This window comes from Microcaecilia unicolor, chromosome 6 (assembly GCF_901765095.1).
Source record: "Microcaecilia unicolor chromosome 6, aMicUni1.1, whole genome shotgun sequence".
In the NCBI taxonomy this organism is placed as follows: domain Eukaryota; kingdom Metazoa; phylum Chordata; class Amphibia; order Gymnophiona; family Siphonopidae; genus Microcaecilia; species Microcaecilia unicolor.
The window spans coordinates 131,750,574-131,776,636 of NC_044036.1; the positions used below are offsets into that span (position 1 = coordinate 131,750,574).

Here is a 26,063-nt window from a genome sequence, read left to right on the forward strand (position 1 = left end):
CATAATACAACATTCAAATGGCAGATATGATAGGCACGAAGTCTGTACAATACAAATGGCACATCTTAATAGGTCCACATTAAAGCATTCAAATAACATAGATATGATGCAAATGCTATTCATACAATACAATGAAATATCTTTACAGGCTGCTGAGGAGCAAGCTCATTTCAGATATATAGACAGGACAAAATGGGTACAAAAACGTTATTGGGATAGTTGAGTAGCTGTCACGATTGTGGCTGTGACCTCTCCCAGATGTACCTTATTTCTGGTGGTCAGCTTCTGTGCTGTATTCTGTGTCTTCTGTCTTTCCTTTCTGAGCTAGCTCTGTCTTTCTGTGCTGGCTGCTTCCAGCAGCATGACTCTAATTGCTTCACTATACTGCACCTGTGCATGTTGCTTGAGTTAGCTCTAGCTCTGTTTCAGTATGCTGTCTGCCTGTGTCTGGTAGTGGTGACATCATCAGGCAGGGCCTTGATAAGGAAGTGGTGTTCTTCCCTTCAGGGCCTTTGCAACGTTTGCGTTTGCTATTAGGGCCAGGTCAGTGTTAGTGCAGTGTGCACTTATGACTTACGTGTTTTGCTTCCCTGCTTATCCCTTGTAGCTTCCCTGCTTTCCCTTCTGTGTTTGGTGCTATTAGGGCCAGGTCAGTGTTAGTGCAGTGTGTACTTTTGACTTATGTGTTTTGCTTCCCTGCTTATCCCTTGTAGTTTCCCTGCTTTCCCTTCTGTGTTTGGTGCTTTAGAAGCACTTCTCTGTTTGGTGCTTTGGAAGCACTTCTGGTAGTTTGGTGCTTAGAAGCACCTTGGTTAGTTTAGTGTTGTAGAGCACTGCTGTAGCTTGGTGCTTAGTAGCACCTGTGTTAGTTTATGTGTTTAGGTTCCCTGCTCTTTCCCTGTGGCTCCCCTGCTTACCCTAGTGGTGCTATTAGTAGCACTTCTGTTAGTATAGGGCTTAGGAAGTCCTTTTGTTAGTTTAGTGCTTAGGAGCACTTATGTTGGTTTACTGTTAGGAGCACTTATGTTGGTTTACTGTTACAAGCACTTCTTTTGTTGGTTTCTGTTGGGAGCACCCCTGTTAGTTCAGTATCTAGGAGCACTCCTGTTTCAGGCTTGTTCTAGTATCCTGGTGTTATCCTGTATCCAGTATGTCCTGCCGGCCACTCGAACTCAGGAGCTCAACTCCTGGGGGGGTCAGTGGCTAAGTGCAGGTGAAGCTGTGCGGACCAGTCCGGTGTACTCCAGTCCAGAGTGTTCCGTTCCTGTGTGCTCCAGTGCGGTGTGTTCCAGTCCAGTACGAACCAGTCCGGTGTGTCCAGTCCGGTGTCCTCCAGTCCAGGGGGTTCCAATCCATGTGTTCCGGCTCACTGGGCGGTGCCTGCAGTCCTTGCCTGTGCCGGTGTGCTAGCCCATTGTTGGTTGGTGGGTTTTTGCCTGCTGCTACCACTCCTTGTCAGCAGCCCAAGGGCTCATGTTTGCTCCAGAGCCCGTCCCCGCGGGCTCTGAACCTGAGAACCTGACAGTAGCTAAACTGAAGGCAAATTATATATACAGTTGAATAAGATATGAGCAGCAGGTGTGCAGCAAATTAGCCTAGATGTGGAGTGAGGAGTCTCAATTTCAATTAAAGGCTTGAGAGAAAAGCCAGTCTTTCACTTGCTCCCTGAAATCAAGGTAGCCTTGAGTTGGGCACTGCCCCTCTGGAAATGAGTTTCAGAGTGAAGAAGACGACTCACTGGTAGGTATTACATCAAACATTTTCTTTTGATGAGGGTAGAAAACAAAGTTCCTTGCAAGGACTTTAGAGAACTCAAAGCTGCACAGAGGGCTAACTTATTCTTTGGATACTGTGGTCCATTTTTGTCTGAGGACCTTGAAAATCCAAGATAAAGTTTTAAATTTGGCCCTGTAAGGTACTGGTAACCAGTGAAGATTTTCAAGGAAAGGATGTGGTCATGACATTTGCAGTCCTCTATCAGTCATGTTGCAGCATTCTGAATTAGTTGGAACTGGTGTAAACTATTTTTGGTTTGACCAATGTACAGGGCATTACAGTAGTCCAGTTGTGATGTTATCATGGCTTGAACCAATGTGGTCAGACTCATCTTTTCAAGATATAGATATAAAGGTTAATTGAATTTGCAGGATCAAAGTAAGTAATGAGTCCAGAAGTATCCCAAGATTCCTGAAGTACAGTTTTAGGGGGAGTTCATACTGCCGAAATAGTATTTTGAAGTCAGCTACTTGTCTGCTTGTATATAGGAAACCACAAAATCTGTTGGGTTCAGGCACAGTTTGTTGGTATTTTTTGCCCACTTCTGAGTTGCTGTTAGTCAATCAATTTACCCAAGGCTGCAGGTAGAACTGGTTCAATGGGTACGAGTAGCTGCAGAGCATCAGATATAGAATTTTGTGTCTATCAACCAAAACAGCTCAGCTAAAGGCTTGAGGTAGATATTAAATAAAATAGGTCACAGTATGGATCTCTGGTATCTTGCAGTTCAGTGCCAAGGTGCTGATGTGCTGTTGCTGAACAGAACTGATTGTTGTTTGTCCGATAAATAGCATTTGAACCATGTAAATACTGTGTCACCAAAACCTGTTTCTACCAACCTTGAAAAGAAGGGAAGAGGTTGAAGACACTAACCAATGTAGTTCCAGAAAGACAACCAAAGTCAAGTCCAGAAGGCCAATGCTTCCAAAAAGTTAGAACTATTCGCCAGAGTGCACAAAATGCGTGATTGAGTTGAACGCAGATTGTCTGTTATTATGACTCACTATAATGCCAAAAGCTAGCAAGCTCACTGCAAACTGGATTGCATGTAAGATATTGCATTTAAGTGGAGAAGAGAGTATCATATACATCATCTGCTGTAGTCCCTCTTCTTAAACCTAGCAGTGTCAACATGCGGGTTAAAGAAAGGTGTTATCCAATGCACAGCCTGTTACATTTCTGAATACAAATCTTCCTTCTTTAGAAGCTTAGAAAAGGTTTTAAATGTTTGCTGGAGAATGTGGAAAGAATTGAACTTAGCCAAGTTATTTTCTGCCCAAAATCCTATCAGATGTTCAGTAGTAAATTCATCATGAGCTTGCAGATTATAATCAGAAATATGCTGCAGGTATCTAGAATCCAAACTCCTCCTTTTGGCTTGTCTCCCTGCAGAACATGTTGGAAGAACAGCAACAGAGTCCTCTTTAGGCTTTCCTCATGCCACAGGGCAGATAAGAGAAGCAAGTATTAGGTTGGACAGAAACTAAACAAGGAGAAATAGCTGGACATTGTTCAATCAATAAAATGCCAGATCTGCAAGTCTTAATGACAGAGGCAGACTGAGATATTGTTGCTACCTTTAAGACATGGTTCAGTGAACCCTGTGAATAAGATACAGCCATATCAGGCTATAATTGGGGATAAAGGAAAATGGGGAGTAGCAGCTTTTTATCTTTAAAAAATATACGAAAAACTGCCAAAGTATATGGGAAAAAGAGGAGGTGCTACAGGTCTCTTGGAAAGGGGATTATGGCACATCTGTCTACTCTGAGGTGGTCCACAGACCTTGACCTCAAGTGTAAGAACTGAACAGAGGTCTGGTTTTAGACATCCAGATGGTGGAAATAAAAATCCTCCATCAACATCTCAATATGCCAGATGTGGATTGGAATATATCATCTGTGCCCGGATCAGTGGTGCCCTCTGCCATGCAGAGATTCCTGGTAATTCCTAAAGTTGACACCTGGTGGCCACATTTACAAGTCGTGTTTATAAGGTTCCAGACAGAGGCATAAATTCAAATTAAAGGCCCCCAAATGAAAAGCGAATGGGAAGACAGGGTGGACTGGCATTGAGGCTGGGGGTGGGGTTCATGCCAGGGAAGTGGAGACAGAATGTGGAAGAGGTGATGCAGCTCTCAATAAATTTAAATTTAGCATCTTTGAAAATGCCTTTTTTTCTGCTTTGTGTTTTAAATTATTTCTCAAATATGGTGATTTATATTGTGTTAGTTTGACAAATCTAAAGTACTTTGACATTTGCAGCATTTTAAAAGAGTTTGAAGTTTTATTTATTTGGACAGAATTCCCCTAGGAATAAGAAATCTATGATGTAGCACCCAACACCCACCCATTTCAAATTAACACCTGTGTTTATAAAGGCACGCTATAGGCACATTAAACACTAACACGCCTATAGAAATGTATTGGCACGTTAGCGTTCAACGCACCTTAGTAAACATACCCCTAAATCTTTTTTTGTTTGCTTTTTCTGTGACTTTGTAAGCCTGCAATGGGACCTCTGATCTTTGAGGACGGACCAGGATAAGGCTAAAGGTTACAGTACAGTCTATTATTACGACGAATGCTAATGGTGTTTGGCCACTGTATTAAGCTGCTTGCCACATAATATGACAAAGTTTCAATACCTTTTATTCTTAGAGAAGGTTAAGCTTAATCATGGTCTAAGCCCTCACCACACACCATCCAGACCCATGTCAGTGCAATGAGGCATACATTCGAGAATAAAGGCTGTGTAGTAGCTGTGGCCAATCATCAAAATACCAAGAGACTGAAGTTTAATTTAAATAAAACACACTTTATTTAACTTTCTTTTACTATAATACAGCAGTTCATCCAACATTGTCAAAGAATGTGAAGGTCATACATACAGAATATGGCAACTGTCTTGATTGGCTACCGTTTCCTGTTCAGCATAAGCTGTATAATTAGTATGTAAGAAATTAATTTTTATCCTGAATACACACAACTGTAAATATAAAGAAGCCAACTTTTCAAGCATTTCAGAAATCCCCTGCATAATTCCCAGAAGGATGCTCCAGAAATTTCCTGAGTAGACATATTGGTAACCTCTAGCCTCATCTGCATACCCAGGTACGAGTAAATTCAGACCTCCCCCCCTTTAAGAAACATTATTTGATGTACTATCATTTACAACCTCACTCATAGTCATCTTAATTTATGGTGTGGGATACTCTTTTTCTAAAAAGCAAGTACATAAAAGTCCCTTTTTAAAAATACAGACAGATGCAAGTATTATTTCATGACCAAATATCTAAGGTTTTATTTGAAGCAATGCCGTGTTAAGTCTAAATCATTTTTGAACCCAGCACTTTCCACCTGCTTCTTCGAATCTAGAGCTGCAATCTGATTGCAACCACATTTTATATCCTCTCCTAACTCATCTAGCTCAGTCATTACAGAGATTGTGCTCATCTGTGGGACAAGCACCAGAGCTGTTTGGATCTGGCCACTAGGTGTTGCTGTTGTACAGTGACTTGGGGGGGGTGGTACTGTCCTGTAGCAAGCAGTAACTGCAGCTTTTACAGTGCCCCCAGCCAGCCTGGGAATCAAACCCTGGGGTTCCGGGCAGCAGTAGACAGCACTGCTTCTAAAAATGAGTATTTTCTTGCCCAGTTTTTGCTGAGAGAAATTGCAAGGATCACGTGGTCTCCTAACACATATCAAAAGAGGTGCGGTCAGTTGAGGTTCCCACATAAACCTTTTGTATGAAATCAATTTATTAATAAAGAAAATCCCTTCTCTTTCTTTCCACAGCAATTGCTAGAGTCCCTATTTGCACCAAATACAAGCAGTCCAGCTTCTGCCACTGTGACTGAGTGTCTCTGAATACTAATATTACTCAACACCACACGTCAGGGTCTCATTCCGTGCTTAGAACAGGGCAGGCAACTTGCTATTTTTTTTATGTTTGCCCTTAGTTTTTCTTCCATCACATTGTCCTGTACCAGACCCAAGAGTGTTGGGCTTCTTCACCGTTACTGCTGGGCTGCTGCTGTTTATAAAAAAAAGAAAAAAGTGTCACTTCTGGATAACTACTACCACTGGAGGGAAAATAATTACATTTTAGAGCTACTGTTTCAAGAAATAATAAAATAAGTAACACAATACCTTTTTTTATTGGACTAACTTAATATTTTGACACCCACCAGGCAAGATCTGGATTTCCTTTCACACCATAAACCATAAAATTATACTGCAGTCACCCTCTGATGACCCATCCCTCCCTCCCACCCCACCCTTCCTCTCTATCCCTATCTTTCCCCTGAGACAGTCATTGGAATGCTTTATGTTTCACTTATATATTCTGATATTTGTCATCTTTTGCTCATTTCTGATCCAAAGTTACTGCCTTCAAAATTTAATCAAAAGTGTATTGTTAGTCCAATAAAAAAGTATCATTTTATCTTCTTTTTGTTTTATTTCTATTACAAGGAAATAAAATGAACTTGTAATTAAACTCTGGAATTCATTGCCAGAGAATGTGGTAAAAGCAGTCAGCTTAGCGGGATTTTAAAAAGGTTTGGATAATTTCCTAAAAGAAAAGTCCATAAACAGCGAATGCTACATACCTGTAGAAGGTATTCTCCGAGGACAGCAGGCTGATTGTTCTCACTGATGGGTGACGTCCACGGCAGCCCCTCCAATCGGAAACTTCACTAGCAAAGTCCTTTGCTAGCCCTCGCGCGCCCGCGCGCACCGCGCATGCGCGGCCGTCTTCCCGCCCGAAACCGGCTCGAGCCGGCCAGTCCAGTATGTAGCAAGACAATACACTTCAAGGGAAGACACAACTCCAAAGGGGAGGCGGGCGGGTTTGTGAGAACAATCAGCCTGCTGTCCTCGGAGAATACCTTCTACAGGTATGTAGCATTCGCTTTCTCCGAGGACAAGCAGGCTGCTTGTTCTCACTGATGGGGTATCCCTAGCCCCCAGGCTCACTCAAAACAACAACATTGGTCAATTGGGCCTCGCAACGGCGAGGACATAACTGAGATTGACCTAAAAAATTTACCAACTAACTGAGAGTGTAGCCTGGAACAGAACAAACAGGGCCCTCGGGGGGTGGAGTTGGATCCTAAAGCCCAAACAGGTTCTGAAGAACTGACTGCCCGAACCGACTGTCACGTCGGGTATCCTGCTGCAGGCAGTAATGAGATGTGAATGTGTGGACAGATGACCACGTCGCAGCTTTGCAAATTTCCTCCATGGTGGCTGACTTCAAGTGGGCTACCGACGCTGCCATGGCTCTAACATTATGAGCCGTGACATGACCCTCAAGAGCCAGCCCAGCCTGGGCGTAAGTGAAGGAAATGCAATCTGCTAGCCAATTGGATATGGTGCGTTTCCCTACAGCCACTCCCCTCTTGTTGGGATCAAAAGAAACAAACAATTGGGCGGACTGTCTGTGGGGCTGTGTCCGCTCCAGATAGAAGGCCAATGCTCTCTTGCAGTCCAATGTGTGCAGCTGACGTTCAGCAGGGCAGGAATGAGGACGGGGAAAGAATGTTGGCAAGACAATTGACTGGTTCAGATGGAACTCCGACACAACCTTTGGCAGAAACTTAGGGTGAGTGCGGAGGACTACTCTGTTGTGATGAAATTTGGTGTAAGGGGCCTGGGCTACCAGGGCCTGAAGCTCACTGACTCTACGAGCCGAGGTAACTGCCACCAAGAAAATGACCTTCCAGGTCAAGTACTTCGGATGGCAGGAATTCAGTGGCTCGAAAGGAGGTTTCATCAGCTGGGTGAGAACGACATTGAGATCCCATGACACTGTAGGAGGCTTGACAGGGGGCTTTGACAAAAGCAAACCTCTCATGAAGCGAACAACTAAAGGCTGTCCTGAGATCGGCTTACCTTCCACTTGGTAATGGTATGCACTGATTGCACTAAGGTGAACCCTTACGGAGTTGGTCTTCAGACCAGACTCAGACAAGTGGAGAAGGTATTCAAGCAGGGTCTGTGTAGGACAAGAGCGAGGATCTAGGGCCTTGCTGTCACACCAGACGGCAAACCTCCTCCAATGAAAGAAGTAACTTCTCTTAGTGGAGTCTTTCCTGGAAGCAAGCAAGATGCGGGAGACACCCTCTGGCAGACCCAAAGAGGCAAAGTCTACGCCCTCAACATCCAGGCCGTGAGAGCCAGGGACTGGAGGTTGGGATGCAGAAGAGCCCCTTCGTCCTGCGTGATGAGGGTCGGAAAACACTCCAATCTCCACGGTTCTTCGGAGGATAACTCCAGAAGAAGAGGGAACCAGATCTGACGCGGCCAAAAGGGAGCAATCAGAATCATGGTGCCTCGGTCTTGCTTGAGTTTCAACAAAGTCTTCCCCACCAGAGGAATGGGAGGATAAGCATACAGCAGACCTTCCCCCCAATCCAGGAGGAAGGCATCCGACGCCAGTCTGCCGTGGGCCTGAAGCCTGGAACAGAACTGAGGGACCTTGTGGTTCACTTGAGATGCGAAGAGATCCACCAGGGGGGTGCCCCACGCCTGGAAGATCTGTCGCACCACACGGGAATTGAGCGACCACTCGTGAGGTTGCATAATCCTGCTCAACCTGTCGGCCAGACTGTTGTTTACGCCTGCCAGATATGTGGCTTGGAGCACCATGCCTTGACGGCGAGCCCAGAGCCACATGCTGACGGCTTCCTGACACAGGGGGCGAGATCCGGTGCCCCCCTGCTTGTTGACATAGTACATGGCAACCTGATTGTCTGTCTGAATTTGGATAATTTGGTGGGACAGCCGATCTCTGAAAGCCTTCAGAGCGTTCCAGATCGCTCGCAACTCCAGAAGATTGATCTGTAGATCGCTTTCTTGGAGGGACCACCTTCCTTGGGTGTGAAGCCCATCGACATGAGCTCCCCATCCCAGGAGAGACGCATCCGTGGTCAGCACTTTTTGAGGCTGAGGAATTTGGAAGGGACGTCCCAGAGTCAAATTGGAGCAAATCGTCCACCAATACAGGGATTCGAGAAAACTCGTGGACAGGTGGATCACGTCCTCTAGACCCCCGGCGGCCTGATACCACTGGGAGGCTAGGGTCCATTGAGCAGATCTCATGTGAAGGCGGGCCATGGGAGTCACATGAACTGTGGAAGCCATGTGGCCCAGCAATCTCAACATCTGCCGAGCTGTGATCTGCTGGGACGCTCGCACCCGCGAGACGAGGGACAACAAGTTGTTGGCCCTCGCCTCTGGGAGATAGGCGCGAGCCGTCCGAGAATCCAGCAGGGCTCCGATGAATTCGAGTTTCTGCACTGGGAGAAGATGGGACTTTGGGTAATTTATCACAAACCCCAGTAGCTCCAGGAGGCGAATAGTCATCTGCATGGACTGCAGGGCTCCTGCCTCGGATGTGTTCTTCACCAGCCAATCGTCGAGATATGGGAACACGTGCACCCCCAGCCTGCGAAGCGCCGCTGCTACCACAGCTAGGCACTTTGTGAACACCCTGGGCGCAGAAGCGAGCCCAAAGGGTAGCACACAGTACTGGAAGTGGCGTGCGCCCAGCTGAAATCGCAGATACTGTCTGTGAGCTGGCAGTATCGGGATGTGTGTGTAGGCATCCTTCAAGTCCAGAGAGCATAGCCAATCGTTTTGCTGAATCATGGGGAGAAGGGTGCCCAGGGAAAGCATCCTGAACTTTTCTTTTACGAGATATTTGTTCAGGGCCCTTAGGTCTAGGATGGGACGCATCCCCCCTGTTTTCTTTTCCACAAGGAAGTACCTGGAATAGAACCCCAGCCCTTCTTGCCCGGATGGCACGGGCTCGACCGCATTGGCGCTGAGAAGGGCGGAGAGTTCCTCTGCAAGTACCTGCTTGTGCTGGAAGCTGTAGGACTGAGCTCCCGGTGGACAATTTGGAGGTTGAGAGGCCAAATTGAGGGTGTATCCTTGCCGGACTATTTGGAGAACCCACTGATCGGAGGTTATAAGAGGCCACCTTTGGTGAAAAGCTTTCAACCTCCCTCCGACAGGCAGGTCGCCCGGCACTGACACTTGGATGTCGGCTATGCTCTGCTGGAGCCAGTCAAAAGCTCGCCCCTTGCTTTTGCTGGGGAGCCGCGGGGCCTTGCTGATTCGCACGCTGCTGACGAGAGCGAGCGCGCTGGGGCTTAGCCTGGGCCGCAGGCTGTCGGGAAGGAGGATTGTACCTACGCTTGCCAGAAGTATAGGGAACAGTCTTCCTTCCCCCGAAAAATCGTCTACCTGTAGAGGTAGAAGCTGAAGGCTGCCGGCGGGCGAACTTGTCGAATGCGGTGTCCCGCTGGTGGAGAGACTCTACCACCTGCTCGACTTTTTCGCCAAAAATGTTATCCGCACGGCAAGGCAAGTCCGTAATCCGCTGCTGGATTCTATTCTCCAGGTCGGCGGCACGCAGCCATGAGAGCCTGCGCATCACCACACCTTGAGCAGCGGCCCTGGACGCAACATCAAAAGTGTCATAAACTCCTCTGGCCAGGAATTTTCTGCACGCCTTCAGCTGCCTGACCACCTCCTGAAAAGGCTTGGCTTGCTCAGGGGGAAGAGCATCAACCAAGCCCGCCAACTGCCGCACATTATTCCGCATGTGTATGCTCATGTAGAGCTGGTAAGACTGGATCTTGGACACGAGCATAGAGGAATGGTAGGCCTTCCTCCCAAAGGAGTCTAAGGTTCTAGCGTCCTTGCCCGGGGGCGCCGAAGCATGTTCCCTAGAACTCTTAGCCTTCTTTAGGGCCAAATCCACAACTCCAGAGTCATGAGGCAACTGAGTGCGCATCAGCTCTGGGTCCCCATGGATCCGGTACTGGGACTCGATCTTCTTGGGAATGTGGGGATTAGTTAATGGTTTGGTCCAGTTCGCAAGCAATGTCTTCTTCAGGACATGGTGCAAGGGAACAGTGGACGCTTCCTTAGGTGGAGAAGGATAGTCCAGGAGCTCAAACATTTCAGCCCTGGGCTCGTCCTCCACAACCACCGGGAAGGGGATGGCCGTAGACATCTCCCGGACAAAGGAGGCAAAAGACAGACTCTCGGGAGGAGAAAGCTGTCTCTCAGGAGAGGGAGTGGGATCAGACGGAAGACCCCCAGACTCCTCGTCAGAGAAATATCTGGGATCTTCCTCTTCCTCCCACGAGGCCTCACCCTCGGTGTCAGACACAAGTTCACGGACCTGTGTCTGCAACCTCGCCCTGCTCGACTCCGTGGAACCCCGTCCACGATGGGGGCGTCGAGAGGTAGACTCCCTCGCCCGCATCGGCGAAGCTCCCTCCGCCGACGTAGTCGGGGAGCCTTCCTGGGAGGTGGCCGCGGTCGGCACCGCACGCGGTACCGACGTCGGGGACCTCAACCTGGGCGATGGGCCAGCCGGCGCCACGCTCGACGGTACCGGTGGCGCAAGCACCGCCGGTACCGGAGGGGTAGGGCGCAACAGCTCTCCCAGAATCTCTGGGAGAACGGCCCGGAGGCTCTCGTTTAGAGCGGCTGCAGAGAAAGGCTGAGAGGTCGATGCAGGCGTCGACGTCAGTACCTGTTCCGGGCGTGGAGGCTGTTCCGGGCTGTCCAGAGCGGAGCGCATCGACACCTCCTGAACAGAGGGTGAGCGGTCCTCTCGGTGCCGATGCCTGCTGGGTGCCGAATCCCTCGGCGACCCAGAGCTCTCGGTGCCGACACGGGGAGGAGACCGGTGTCGATGCTTCTTCGATTTCTTCCGAAGCATGTCACCGGAGCTCCCCGGCACCGACGAGGAGGACGTCGAATCCACCCGTCGCTTCCTCGGGGCCGAGACTGAAGAAGGTCGATCTCGGGGGGGCTGTACCGCAGGAGCCCTCAGGGTAGGCGGAGACCCACCCGAGGGCTCACCGCCACCAGCAGGGGAATGGACAGCCCTCACCTGCACTCCACCCGATGCACCACCGTCCGACGACATCAGCAGACGAGGTCCTGGTACCACCGACGTCGATGCAGCTATCCGATGTCTCGGCGCCGATGCAGAGGCCCGATGCCTCGATGCACTCGATGCAGGGGCGGCCGAGGAAGATGGTCTGGACGCTGACGACGTCGATGCACTCGAAGATCCCGGTGCCGATGCCGACGAAGAGCCCGAGAACAACACGTTCCACTGGGCTAGTCTCGCTACCTGAGTCCGCCTTTGAAGCAGGGAACACAGACTGCAGTTCTGAGGGCGGTGCTCGGCCCCCAGACACTGAAGACACGACGAGTGTCGATCAGTGAGCGAGATAACCCGGGCGCACTGGGTGCACTTCTTGAAGCCGCTGGAAGGCTTCGATGTCATGGGCGGAAAAATCACGCCGGCGAAATCAAAAGCCGAAATGGCGAAATTTGAAGCACCAAATTTAGAGGGAGAAAAAATCTCGACCGAGGCCGAAAAGAGGCCTACCCCGACGACGAAAGAAAACTTACCGGGGCAAAAAAGCTGGAAGTACGGGGAGGATTTACACGAAACCCGGCGGGGGGTTTCCGGAGCACTTCCCGACTAGGACAAAGCTTTCCCGAAGGAAAAAAACACGTTCAAACAAATTGGACGCGCGAGGTCGACTTTCCGGGGCTCGACACGGCGAAAACACGACCGTACCGAGTGCGGACAAAAGAAGACTGGCCGGCTCGAGCCGGTTTCGGGCGGGAAGACGGCCGCGCATGCGCGGTGCGCGCGGGCGCGCGAGGGCTAGCAAAGGACTTTGCTAGTGAAGTTTCCGATTGGAGGGGCTGCCGTGGACGTCACCCATCAGTGAGAACAAGCAGCCTGCTTGTCCTCGGAGAACATTATTAACATGGACTTGGGAAAATCTTATTTCTAGGATAAGCAGCATAAAATCTGTTTTACTGGTCTGGGAACTTCCCAGGTACTTGTGACCTGGATTGGCCACTGTTAGAGACAGGATACTGGGTTTGATTGGACCTTCAGTCTGCCCAAGTGTGGCAATTCTTATGTTCTTATGCTGTTATACAGAGAAAACACGATACAGAACCTGTTCGTTCAAGACAAAGTCCATATTAACCTTTGTAAGTCTAAGTGATTTGAAAATACACCTCCTTGTGTACTAAGTTACATGGTGTATTTTATGCATACACAGTTCTTCAAACTTCAATTCCAAGTGGATGCATGCAGGAGTCCATTCTCATAGACCTCTCTGCAGTAAGCCAGTGATGTAAACTCTGGCAGGGCTGGCTTTCTCACCGATTCTGAGCATCCATTAAATATAACTACTACCACTTATCATTTCTAAAGCGCTACTGGACGTACGCAGTGCTGTACACTTGAACATGAAGAGACAGTCCCTGCTCGACAGAGCTTACAATCCAATTAGGACAGACAGACAGAACAAACAAGTGATAAGGGAATATTAAAGTGAGGATGATAAAATAAGGGTTCTGAACAAGTGAATAAGGGTTAGGAGTTAAAAGCAGCATCAAAAAGGTGGGCTTTTAGCTTAGATTTGAAGACAGCCAGAGATGGAGCTTGACGTACCGGCTCAGGAAGTCTATTCCAGGCATGTGGTGCAGCAAGATAAAAGGAACGGAGTCTGGAGTTAGCAGTGGAGGAGAAGGGTGCAGATAAGAGAGATTTACCCAGTGAATGGAGTTCCCTGGGAGGAATGTAGGGAGAGATGAGAGTGGAGAGGTACTGAGGAGCTGCAGAGTGAATGCACTTATAGGTCAATAAGAGGAGTTTGAACTATATGCGGAAACGGATAGGAAGCCAGTGAAGTGACTTGAGGAGAGGGCTAATATGAGCACAACGACACTGGCAGAATATTAGTCGTGCAGCAGAATTTTGAAAGATTGAAGAGGAGAGAGGTGGCTAAGTGGGAGACCTGTGAGAAGCAAGTTGCAATAGTCTAAGCGAGAGGTGATAAGAGCATGGATGAGGGTTCTGGTAGTGTGCTCAGAAAGGAAAGGGCGAATTTTGCTGATATTATAGAGAAAGAAACGACAGGTTTTAGCAGTCTGCTGAATATGTGCAGAGAAGGAGAGGGAGGAGTCGAAGATGACCCCAAGGTTACGAGCTGATGAGACAGGATGAGAGTGTTATCCACAGAAATAGAGAATGGGGGAAGAGGAGAGGTTAGTTTTGGGGGAAAGATGAGAAGCTCAGTCTTGGTCATGTTTAGTTTCAGATGGCGCTGAGACATCCAGGCAGCAATGTCAGACAGGCAGGCTGATACTTTGGCCTGGATTCCTGCTGAGATTTCTGGTGTGGAGAGGTAGATCTGCGAGTCATCAGTGTAAAGATGATACTGAAAACCATGGGATGAGATCAGAGTACCAAGGGAAGAAGTATAGATGCAGAAAAGAAGAGGTCCCAGGACAGATCCCTGAGGTACACCAACTGGCAGTGGGATAGAAGTAGAGGAGGATCCACTAGAGTATACGCTAAAGGTATGCTGGGAGAGATAAGAAGAAAACCAGGAAAGAACAGAGCCCTGAAATCTAAGTGAGGACAGTGTATCAAGGAGTAGGCTGTGATCAACAGTGTCAAAAGCAGCAGATAGATCGAGAAGGATGAGTGATGAGTATAGAATAGAGACCTTTGGATCTGCCCAGGAACAGATCATTGGAGACTTTAGCAAGCGCTGTTTCAGTTGTATGAAGTGGGCGAAAGCCAGATTGAAGTGGATCAAGAATAGCTTGAGATGAAAGAAAGTCAAGGCAATGGCGGTGAACAGCAAGTATCTTGGATAGGAAAGGGAGGAGGGAGATGGGGCGATAGTTGGAAGGATAGGTAGGGTCTAATGAAGGTTTTTTAAGGAGTGGTGTGACTACGGCATGTTTGAAGGCATCAGGAACAGTCGCAGTGGACAGTGAAAGATTGAGGATACGACAGATAAAAGGGATGACGTATAGAGGTATCACAGTCCACCTGAGCTTCAAGCACATAACTTGGGTGAGGGATCTCTCACATTACCTTTCTTCTGAACTCAATATGGAGCCTTTGTCTTTCCTATCAGAGATATGGTACGCATTCAAATATGTTTACACCTTCTGTCATATTATTTTATTAAATCAAAAAGAGCAGAGATGCCCTGAAGGTAGTTTTGAGCCATTTTTTGTTAAATGATATAGCTACAATTGCAATGATAATGCATTAGAATTGTAGTTCAATAAAGTATTTAACCACAAAATTGACTCATGCCAAATATAAACAGCTTTAGAGTTCATTTCACAATAGTCCTTCCAAACAGAAGAGAAACGAAGCTCCATGCTGGGACTGGAACACATTATTTAGTATTTAGCTTTAGTTCATGGTAGGTTACATTCAGGTACAGTAGGTATTTCCCTTCCCTGGAGGGCTTAAAATATAACTTTTTGTACCTGAAGCAATGGATGGTGAAATGACTTCCACAATATGAGAAGAAGCATCAGTGGGATTTTAGCCAGGCTTCCCCAGTGCTTAGCCTGCTGCTCTGTGAGGTGAGAACATAAGAACTGCCATACTGTTTCAGACCAATGGTCCATCTAGGTAGATCCTGCTTCCAACAATGGCCAATCCAGGTCCCAAGTAGCTTGCAGAAACCCAAAGAGTAGCTACTGACCCCAAGGCTTTCCCTATGTCTTTCTTAATAGCAGATTATGGACATCTACTCCAGGAACTTGTCCAATTTTTTTTAACCCAGATACACTAAGTGCTGTTACCACATCCTCTTGCAATGAGTTTGAGAGCTTAACTATTTGTAACTTTATGAGCATCTCATCTTCATACTTTGCGAGTTCTACTCCACTCTGGGATTTTGTAGACCTCTTATGAGAAAAGGCTTAAGAGAGGGGATATGATAGATGAGTTCCATCCCCTTAATACTTTTGGTTGCCCTTCTTTGATCTTTTCTTTAATTCTGCTATATCTTGGCGACCAGAATGGCACTCAATCAAGGTAAGGTTTCTAATTCTCAGCATTCTGTTTTCTTTTTTTTTTTTGGCCACCACCACCACCACCACCACACAATAAGCAGAAGATTTCAACATATTATGCAGAATGACACCTAGATCGTTGTTCTTCCCAATGTGCATCACTTTGCACTTGTCCACATTAAATTTCATCTGCCACCGTTTGGATAACCAGTCTTCCAATTTCCTAAGGTCCTCTTGCAACCTGCTACAGTCCACATGCGATTTAACAACTTTGAATAGTTTTGTATCATCTACAAATATGATCACCTCACTCATCATGCACATTTCCAGATCACTTATGTTAAAGAGCACCGGTCCCAATACAGATCCTTACAGCACTCCACTGTTCTCCTTCCTCTATTAAGAGAAATAGCCATTTAATCCTACTCTCTTTTTTGCTTTTACATTTTTTAACCAGTTCCCAATCCACAAAAGTACATTGCCTCCTATCCCATGGCTTTTTTCATTTTCTCAGGAGTCTCTCATGAGAAACATTGGCAACAGCTTTCTGAAACTCTAGATATATTACACTAACTGCTCACTTTTATCGACATCTTTACTTATGCCTTAAAAAAATGTAGCAAATTGGTGAGGCAAGACTTCCCCTTGGCTGAATCCATATTGATTCTGTCCTAAGCCTTGTTTGTCTATGCATTTGGTAATTTTATTCTTTATAATAGTTTATATCATTTCATTCAGCACTGATGTCAGACTTACTGGTTTGTAATTGATGGATCACCCCTGGAACTTCTTTTTTTTTAAACTTGGCGTTACATTAGCCACCTTGCAATATTCAAGTGGCACAGATGTATCATCACCCTTGAATATCATTTCTGACACAGGTAGATCTCTTACATCCTTCTCCAGAATTTCTTTAGTCTTTCTGCTTATGGCCTTGTTCTCCTTGAGTATCCCTTTTACTCTTTGATGATCTAATGATCCCACTGATTTTTGCAGTATGATATACCTGAAATATTACTACTAAGAGGTTTTCCCTCCACCCCAAGTTTCTTTTCAAAATCTTTTAGTGTTCTTTATCAATGCTTTGCATCTAACTTGCCAGCACTCACCCTTCTACTCCCCCAACAGAAACCCTTATGGCAGAACATCATGTCACAAATGTTATGCAATATCTACCCATCCCCTCCCCATAACTGTGATTGTTCTTTAATGATATTTCCAAAGACCGGGGTGGGGGTGGGGGGGTGAATCTGGAAAACACAATGAATGTTCAACATAAACATCCTGTTTAGTAATATTTGGTTAAAGCCACAAGGCCTTATAAAATAAAACAAAAGATGAATTTAGGGAGAGTAATAGAGGACTAAACAATAAATCTTCTAAATGTTTTTAATGGCTTTTCTTCAAACATGCAGGCACGCATAGGCATTCCAGGCCCTCTTGCTGCCAGTTAGTCACTTGAATTCCAGTACTGTCTTACATTACTGATCTCTTGGCCGCACTCACTGTAAACAGAGACAGCATTAAGTACTCATGGGGACCTAATACAGCAGACACTTCCATTCACTACTTATCAGGCTCTATTCACTGCGCCTGGACTGTGAACCTTCATACGCTTCTCTCTCTGGACCTGATCTTCACAATACTGCTAAAATGTCCCTCTAAGTTTGCCAGCTACTGCCTTCTCTATGGTGAGGACTTTTCTTTGCATTCTTTGTACCAAACATGCAGTATCTACTGTTATTTTAACCCGTTTGGCACAACTCCTAAATTCTCAGAACTTGGCTCCAGCACCAGAAATAAAGCACAGATAATTGAGATTTTTGTTGGACAATGGCTGAGTAACACCCATAAATAGGTCAGGTAAGCAGCTGACGACAGACTGGGCGATTATCACTAAGGCCATATGAGGCTCCGCTGAAAAGCTAAATTCCGTTTTACAGTGCAATGTGGATCTCCCCCTGCTTCTGCAGCATCTTCTCTATATAAAACGCACCTCCAACGTTCTAATGAAGCCTCAGAAATTTCCAACATTCTAAATTTCCAACATTCCAAATTGAAGTTGTGTAGATCACATAAGTGTCTGCCCCGCCCTCGCATCACCACGTGATGACATCGAGGGCAGGGCAATGACACTCACCCAATCGCATCGCTCACCCGCCCCGCCCTCGCGTCAATCCGTCGGGTAAACAAACAAAAAAGAGGAACTTCACTCAGCTTGAGGGAGGCGCCGCCGAGTTTTTTTTGTTTGCGAGCCGGGACATGTAGCTCCGCCCTCACGTCAACACGCGATTACATCGACGGCGGGGCAGTAAAAACAGCGTCGCACATAAACAACTTGGACGGAGATCCCCGAGCCCCCCTCGGTAAGCGATGACGGCGGGGCTGTACTTAGAGCGTCACACATACAGAACTTGCACCGAGATCCCGGAGCCACTCTCGGTAACCGACACCAACACACAAAACCTAACCTCACAGCAACAGGGTCAACTCAGGCTGGGAGAGTATGCTGGCATGGAGGAGAAGGAAATCAGGGAAGGAAGACAGAATGCTGGCATGGAGGAGGAGGACATTAGGGAAGGAAGACAGAACCACTTAACAGAGGGAAAAGCAGGTGGGAAGGGGCTCCTCCCACCAGAGAGGTGGGGGTGGGGGCCCTGCGAGAGGGGAGGGGCTCACACTCACTCACTCAGTAGAGGTGGGGAAGGGACAGAGGGGGGGACCAACAAAAGGCAAAAGTAGGATTGGGGGGGGGGGGGGGGGAACCAGACTCTCACTCTGTCAAACACACTGTAGCTCTCGGAAAACTCTCTCTCTCATTGTGTCCAACGTACGCACTCGCAAACACTCATTCTGAAACACACACACTCACTCACAGATACACAAGCACTCAAACTCTCTCTGACAATTGCACAGTCACTCTCTCTCTCTCACACACACACTCACTCTAACATACACACTACGAGGAAAACCTGGCTAGTGCCCGTTTCATTTGTTTCCGAAACGGGCATTTTTTTTACTAGTTATTTAATATTTTTCTGAGACCACTGGCAGATAAACCCACATTGAAGCATCTAAGAGTTCAGCTCTTTACTCCCTTTGGGACTGACACCAGTGGCACCATTGAAGAACATGAATTCCTGATAACGGTGGCATTGAGTTTTATTTATTTATTTTTATTTGTTGCTTTGTCATTCCATGTCAAGTGGTCTGGTGGTCCCTGCGCGAAGGCTGCAGAATGGGGTCAAACAGATTACTATATCTCAGCAAGTATTGCATTGGCGAATGTAAAACTTTACCAATGTTCAAATGTTCACAGAAAATTTCATTGAAATCCGTGATGGTTGCACAGGGACCACCAGACCACTTGACATGGAATGACCGCATTTCCCACCTTTTTGCAGGCTCAATGTGGCTTACATATTACCGTTGATGGCGTTAGCCGATTCCGGTCTGAACAAATACATGGTATGAATGACTACAAGGTGATATTGTAGTAGATAAGGTACATGTATGGTAGGTACAATTGGGGGGAACTTAGAGAGGGAGGGGAGGAGGAAGAGTCAGGTAATGTCCTTTACGTTCTTTGGTTGCATTGTGTCGCAGGTGTCCATGTATTTTTATGGTGGGTCAGTGGGGTATGCTCTTTTGAATAGGTCTGTTTTTAGTGCTTTCCGGAAATTAAGGTGGTCTGGCATAGTTTTTAATATTTTTGGCAGTGCGTTCCATAGTTGTGCGCTTAAGTAGGAAAAGCTGGATGCATAGGTGGATTTATATTTGAGTCCTTTATTGCTTGGGTAGTGGAGGTCTAGGCATGATCGTGTGGATTTTGTGGTGTTTCTGGTTGGCAGGTCAATAAGGTCTGTTCAGGTGCCTCGTCATAAATAATTTTATGAACAGTTGTGCAGATTTTGAAAGTGATATGTTCTTTGATTGGTAGCCAATGCAGTTTTTCTCAGAGGGCTTTGGCACTGTCAAAACACGTTTTTCAAAATATAAGCCTGGCTGCTGTGTTTTGGGCAGTCTGAAATTTTTTTATGATTTGATCTTTGCATCCTGCATAGATTCCATTACAGTAGTCTGTATGGCTTAGTACCACTGATTGTATCAGGTTACGAAATATTTCCCTCGGGAAGAATGGTTTCACGCGTTTGAGTTTCCACATTGAGAAAAACATTTTCTTTATGGTGGATTTCGCTTGGGTCTCTAGTGAGAGGTTACGGTCGATTGTTACTCCAAGAATTTTCAGGCTGTCTGAGATAGGGAGGGTGTATCCTGGGGTGTTAATATTTGTGGGTTTGTATGTATTGTATTGGGATGAGATGATGAGTGTGCTTTTTCTGTATTGAGTTTTAGTTGGAATGCATTAGCCCATGAGTTCATGATGTTTAAGCTGAGCTTGATTTCGTTGGTGATTTCTGCCAAATCATGTTTGTAAGGGATATATAATGTAACGTCATCAGCGTAGATAAATGGGTTAAGGTCTTGGCTAGTGGTGTCATCATGAGGTTGAAAAGGATTGGTGATAGTGTGATCCTTGCGGTACTCCGCAGTCTGGTTTCCACGGTGGTGATATATTTGATTTTCATTTCACTTGATATGTTCTTGTGGTTTGAAAGCCCTTGATCCAATTAAGAGTGCTGCCACCGATTCCGAAGTATTCTAGAAGTCTTAGCAATGAGTTGACCCTCACTGAATAATCCAAAGCTTAATCCTGATAGGACGTTACCTTTTCCATCATCTCTCAAACATTCAGTTTCTCATGAATGGTGTTTTGTTGCCGATTAAATTCAAAGTCAAGAAATGGGAGATCTTCACCCAGCCTAGTTTAGACACACACAGAAGCCCCCTTTTTTCATTACTCATTATTTCAAAAACAGAATATTTGGGAAGTGTTACAAATGAAATGTACCACAAAAAGAGAAATTGGGTAACAGAAACTAAGGAAAAGGTTTGGATACCTAGACTAGACCTCAGGGGCTGCCGAAAGAACAGTTACCCAGTTAGCAGACTGAATATTGCTGCTGAATGGGAAACTCCCAGCCCTGCCCAGACTCCACCGGTACTTCTCAGATAGTGCTGAAGCCATCTGACCTGATTTTCAGCTGCTGAAAATCCAAGTATGACCTGGTGAGCGGGATTCTCATAAGCAGAAGTCCCACTGAAGATGAGGCACTTTGTTTTTAAATTCTGTTTTTGCCTAGATCAGGTGAAACAATGACACACAGTCTATACTATTCCTAACCTGCAGGAGCTTTATGTTATTGGGAAAGGGAATTATTTTGGCTCTGACATTCATTTGGTTAAAAATGAGCTTTTAATATTTCTTGGTTTGTTAGTAGATAGAAATGTTGATAGTTTAGTAATCATGAAGACATTTTACCTTTAAATACTGGTTTTATGGCCATCCACACTCTTCAAGCCCTTGGTTCCCAGATTTTATTACAGCCTAAAGAAGGGAGAAGGGTTGGGGATTATTTTTAAATTGAAATAATGGATCACTTAAATTCAAACTGAAGGCTGAGCTGATTTCTAAATGTGCTTTGCCAGACTGTATTTCTACCATCTGATTGAATTTTTAGTGACTTATTTCTCACCTGGTTTAGAGATCAGGGATTATATGATTATCTTTCATTCCATAAATCATTATTTCTTTTCATTTATCTAATCATTAGCAGAGATTTCAATTTTCATGCTGATGTCCAGACTAGCCAAGCAGCTCAATTCAAGCAATATCTTTCCGCGGGTTGCCCCCTCTACTCATATGGGCTACACCCCTTAGCTATTGTGCAGTTCAGTGATGTTAAAACACTGAACACAATCTGTGGTTTATGAGTTCTTTATCATCATTTCATAGTTATACTGGACTCCTTGTGTGTGGTCAGAGCTACTATTGACTCAAGATGTCCAGCAGTACAATTAATGCTGAGAATTGTGATGAGGTTCTCTAACAAGTCATTTGGATGGAGGAGTGGCCTAGTGGTTAGAGCACCAGTCTTCTAATCCAGAGGTGGCCAGTTCAAATCCCACTGCTGCTCCTTGTGATCTTCGGCAAGTCACTTAACCCTCCATTGCCTCAGGTACAAACTTAGATTGTGAGCCCTCCTGGGACAGAGAAATATCCAGTGTACCTGAATGTAACTCACCTTGAGCCAGTGGTGTGCTGGAGCCGGCTCGCGCCGGCTCGCAAGAGTCGGTTGTTAAATTTTCTTCCGGCTTGCGAGCCAGTTGTTGAAAATAGCGAGCCGGCTCTGGCTCTCCTCCCTCCCTCCGGATCCGCCTCACTGCCCGCTTGTTTTTTGAATTCTTCGGGGCAGGCAGTCTTGCCTGCCCGCTTCCAGCGCTGACTGTCCTCCCTTGCCAATTCGCGCTTTAAAAATGGCCGCCGAGACTTCAGCTTGAAGCACGAATCGGCAAGGGAGAACAGTCAGCGCTGGAAGCGAGCAGGCAAGACTGCCTGCCCCGAAGAATTTAAAAAACAAGCGGGTGGTGAGGGACCAGATCGGGAGGGAGAGAGGAGAAGAATTTGCGATACAACTCGGGAAGGGGTGGCAGGGGGGAAAAGGGAGTCGCTGCTGGGCATGGGTGGAGGGGGTCACTGGGTATGGGTGCATGCAGGGCAGGGGAGAGGAGGGTACACTGCTGGACATGGGTGCATGCAGGGCAGGGGAAAGGAGGGTCACTGCTGGACATCTGGGTGCATGCAGGGCAGAGGAGGGTCGCTGGGTATGGGTGCATGCAGGGCAGGGGAAAGGAGGGTCACTGCTGGACATGGGTGCATGCAGGGGAGAGAAGGGTCACTGCTGGACATCTGGGTGCATGCAGGGCAGGGGAGAGGAGGGTACACTGCTGGACATGGGTGCATGCAGGGCAGGGGAAAGGAGGGTCACTGCTGGACATGGGTGCATGCAGGGGAGAGAAGGGTCACTGCTGGACATCTAGGTGCATGCAGGGGAGAGGAGGGTCACTGCTGGACATCTAGGTGCATGCAGGGCAGGGCAGAGGAGGGTCGTTGGGTATGGGTGCATGCAGGGCAGGGGAGAGGAGGGGAGAGAGAAGAAATGCTGGACATGGATGGAGGGAAGAGAAGAGTGAGGAAGGAGATGAGATGAGGGAAAAGGAAGAGAGAAAAACTGCACATGGAGGAAGAAAATAGGCAGAAGCTGAGGACCAGAAATGAAGAAGAAAGGAGGAAAAAAATAAATGGAAAGGAAGCCCTGGAAACGGAGTTAAGAGGACAGATAGCAGCAGAATCGGATACTGGGCCAGCATGAACAGAAAAACAGTCACCAGACAACAAAGGTAGAAAAAAAATCATTTTATTTTTCATTATAGCGTTTGGAATATGTTTACTTTGAGAATCAGGTGCTCAACATTAAAAGTTTATATTTATTTATTTACTTATTTATGTATTTACTTATTTATGGCATTTTATCCCACATTAAACATGAATTAGATTGGAACCTGGGATAATTTAATTTTTTTTTCTGGAGAGAGTAATGCATTGCCCCCCCCCCCCCCACGGCTAGCCAGCTCTGCAATTTTTTTGGGGGGGGGGCGCAGAGGTGGACGGGGGGGGGGGGGGGGGCGCCGAGGTAGACCGGAGAGAGAGCCTGTTGTTAAAAATTTACCAGCACACCACTGCCTTGAGCTACTACTGAAAAGAGGTGTGAGCAAAATCTAAAAATAAATAATAATAAATATTTATTTATTCATCCATCCAAATTTGTTAATCACTTTCCCATATCCCAAAAGGTTTTGCCCAGGGCAATACACAATTAAAATGTTTTTTAAAAACTACTACTACTAAAAACCCAGTAAAGCAGGCCTAACAGTGCACTTCTCCCACTATAAAGCATCATAATAGCAGAAATTACCAAAATATTACACTCCCTCTGGGAAAAGAAAAGTTTTTAAGATCTTTCTAGAATGTCAAATAGTTCTTTTCACAGCACAATGATAATGGCAAGCTATTGCACTCCAACTGCACCACCACTGAAAAAGTACAATTTTTACACCCTTCAGCATTCTCATTGGGGGCTCATCTAACAACACAAGCTTATGGGATTTCAATCTTTGTGGAAAACACCAATCATCATTTATGATGTTATGTAATTTTTAGGGTTAAGTCGCCTCATTTTTATTTTGTGATCCACAATGAACTATGCATTGGAATTTGCGGATAACCAGCCCTGTATAACAAACACTGGGCCCCCCCCCCCCCCCCCCCCCCATATCCCACAAAAAATAAAAGGTCACTTTGTCACCAATTTAAATACTAATCGAGTTGGTATTGACAACCAATTCAACTGAGCTCACAGAGCATCACTTCGGAACAACCCAAATTGCCCTCCAGCAGAATTTTGGCCTGTTAGAATTTGAGCTAGAGATGTTAACACATTTGCTGGCTATGATTGAAAACCCAAGTAGACTGAAAAGAATGTTTAGAAGTCTAAACACCTTTGACTAAAATCTCACGCTCAATTTAATAAAGAATATGCCACAAAATGATCAAGAAGTATTAAGGTCAAATTGAGGACAACGTTTGGTTATGGATGCAATTCATGCAGTAGAGTTTAGCATGTGACAGCTTTTATCTACAGTTAACAGTTTGCTGGGTAACAGAAGGCAAAACAGATGGAGCCAAAGAGTTGTCCTGGTTTGGCACCTTAACACCAATTCCTCTCTCAATAACATCTTTGCACTTCAAACTGACTTGGACAGCAAAAGATATTTTGATTCTTTATTTGCTAGTAACCTAAAATCCACCAGTTGTGCAACAGAAGATGTTTTCTCTGAACCTAACCAAAAGGCCAAAAGTGAGTTAGAGCTGAGAAAGATTTGATTCTTTGTTTGACCCAATCATCAGGGCACATCTTACCAATAAGGTTTTCAGGATATCTACAATGAATATGTATGAGATGAACTGTGTGTGAACTCCCTGCATTCTATGCAAATCTGATGCATATTCATTGTGGATATTTTGAAAGCCAGACTGGACTAGGTTGAGAACCCCTGTGGCTAGATCGATTAAAGAATCTTCATTCACTGTTGAATTTGTTTTGAAGATTGAAAATTCTTCCCTGGATTCCTTCTTTTCCATTCTAGCCTTTGCCACTCACTGATTTATCCTATTTTGAAAAAGGACAATTTGGAAACAATATGTTTTCTGAATTATGCACAAATTGCTAGCTTACAACATCTGACACAGCTGAAGGGGAATATGATACAGGTCTACAAAATACTGAGTGGTGTAGAACGAGTAAACGTAAATTGATTCTTTACTCTTTCAGAAAGTACAAAGTCCAGGGGACACACTCAAGGAAGTTACACTGTACTACTTTTAAAACGAACAGGAGGAAATATTTTTCACTCAATGAATAGTTAAAACTCTGGTATCAGCAGTTAGTGTATACCAATACAAAAGACCAACCATACTGGGTCAGACCAATGGTTCATCTTGCCCAGTATCCTGCTTCCAACAGTAGCCAATCCAGGTCACAAGTACCTGGCAGAAACCCAATTAGTAGCAACATTCCATGCTACCAATTTGGGAGTATGGATTGGTTTACTGCTATATCCCCACTTCTGGGTCCAATATGGTTCACAACAATGGCACAAAAATATAAGATCACAAAATTAACAAATTTCCACTAATATCTAAAATAAAAAACCTTGTTTAAAAATAATCATTATCAAATAAAAAAGTCTTAAGCTATTTAAGGAAAACAAGATAACAACTTTAATATCCAAAGGTAAAAAATTCCATTTGAAAATCACGCAGGAAGAAAAGATAGAGCCAAACATCTTTGAAAATCTCACTCCTCTAATACTGAGAGGATGAAGAACCTTCAAGGACCTTAACCTGGAAGAAGATCTAGAGAGAGGTGGACGATTAAGTTGGTCACCAGCTCTGATGTAAGGCCAGAAATAGCCAGAAAACTCATACAGACTTAAACAATATTCTCTTGCGAACTGAAAGCCAATGCAATTTAGTCATATAAGGAGAAATACGATCACTTAATCTAGCCAAGGTACTTTGAATAAGCTGTCGCTTCCTGAGACGTTTCACAGAAAGACCTGAATAGAGAACATTGCAGTAACCAAGTTGGGTCAATACTAGCACCTGAACTCGTAGGTCTAAAAACTGTTTGATCAAAAAATGGTCTTACCAATCTTAGGTGCCCTTTTACCAAGCTGCGGTAAAAAAAAGAGGCCCTACGCTAGCAGCCGTGCGTGTTTTTGCCACGCGCCAAGGCCCCTTTTACAACAGAGGGTAAAAAAAAAAAGAAATGGCCATGCGTGCTGGGAGCAGAATTACTGCCGGGCTGCTTTAACTGCAAACACCTCCCCTGACAGTATAAGCTGGTAAAAGGTTAGTCTTTCTTTTCT

The 26,063-nt window shown here is 45.7% G+C and overlaps 1 protein-coding gene across 2 annotated transcripts in view; it reads right to left on the reverse strand.

Annotated features, from left to right (window-relative positions):
- Positions 1-4,594: 4,594 nt before the first annotated feature.
- RAD18 (RAD18 E3 ubiquitin protein ligase) overlaps positions 4,595-26,063 on the reverse strand; it is a 185,732-nt gene continuing 164,263 nt past the window's right edge. For both annotated transcript variants that reach the window (XM_030207274.1, XM_030207273.1), the window contains one exon: positions 4,595-5,811. In XM_030207274.1, the coding sequence (XP_030063134.1) occupies positions 5,691-5,811 (121 nt within the window). In that variant the 3' untranslated portion in view covers positions 4,595-5,690. The remainder of the gene's footprint in view (positions 5,812-26,063) is intronic.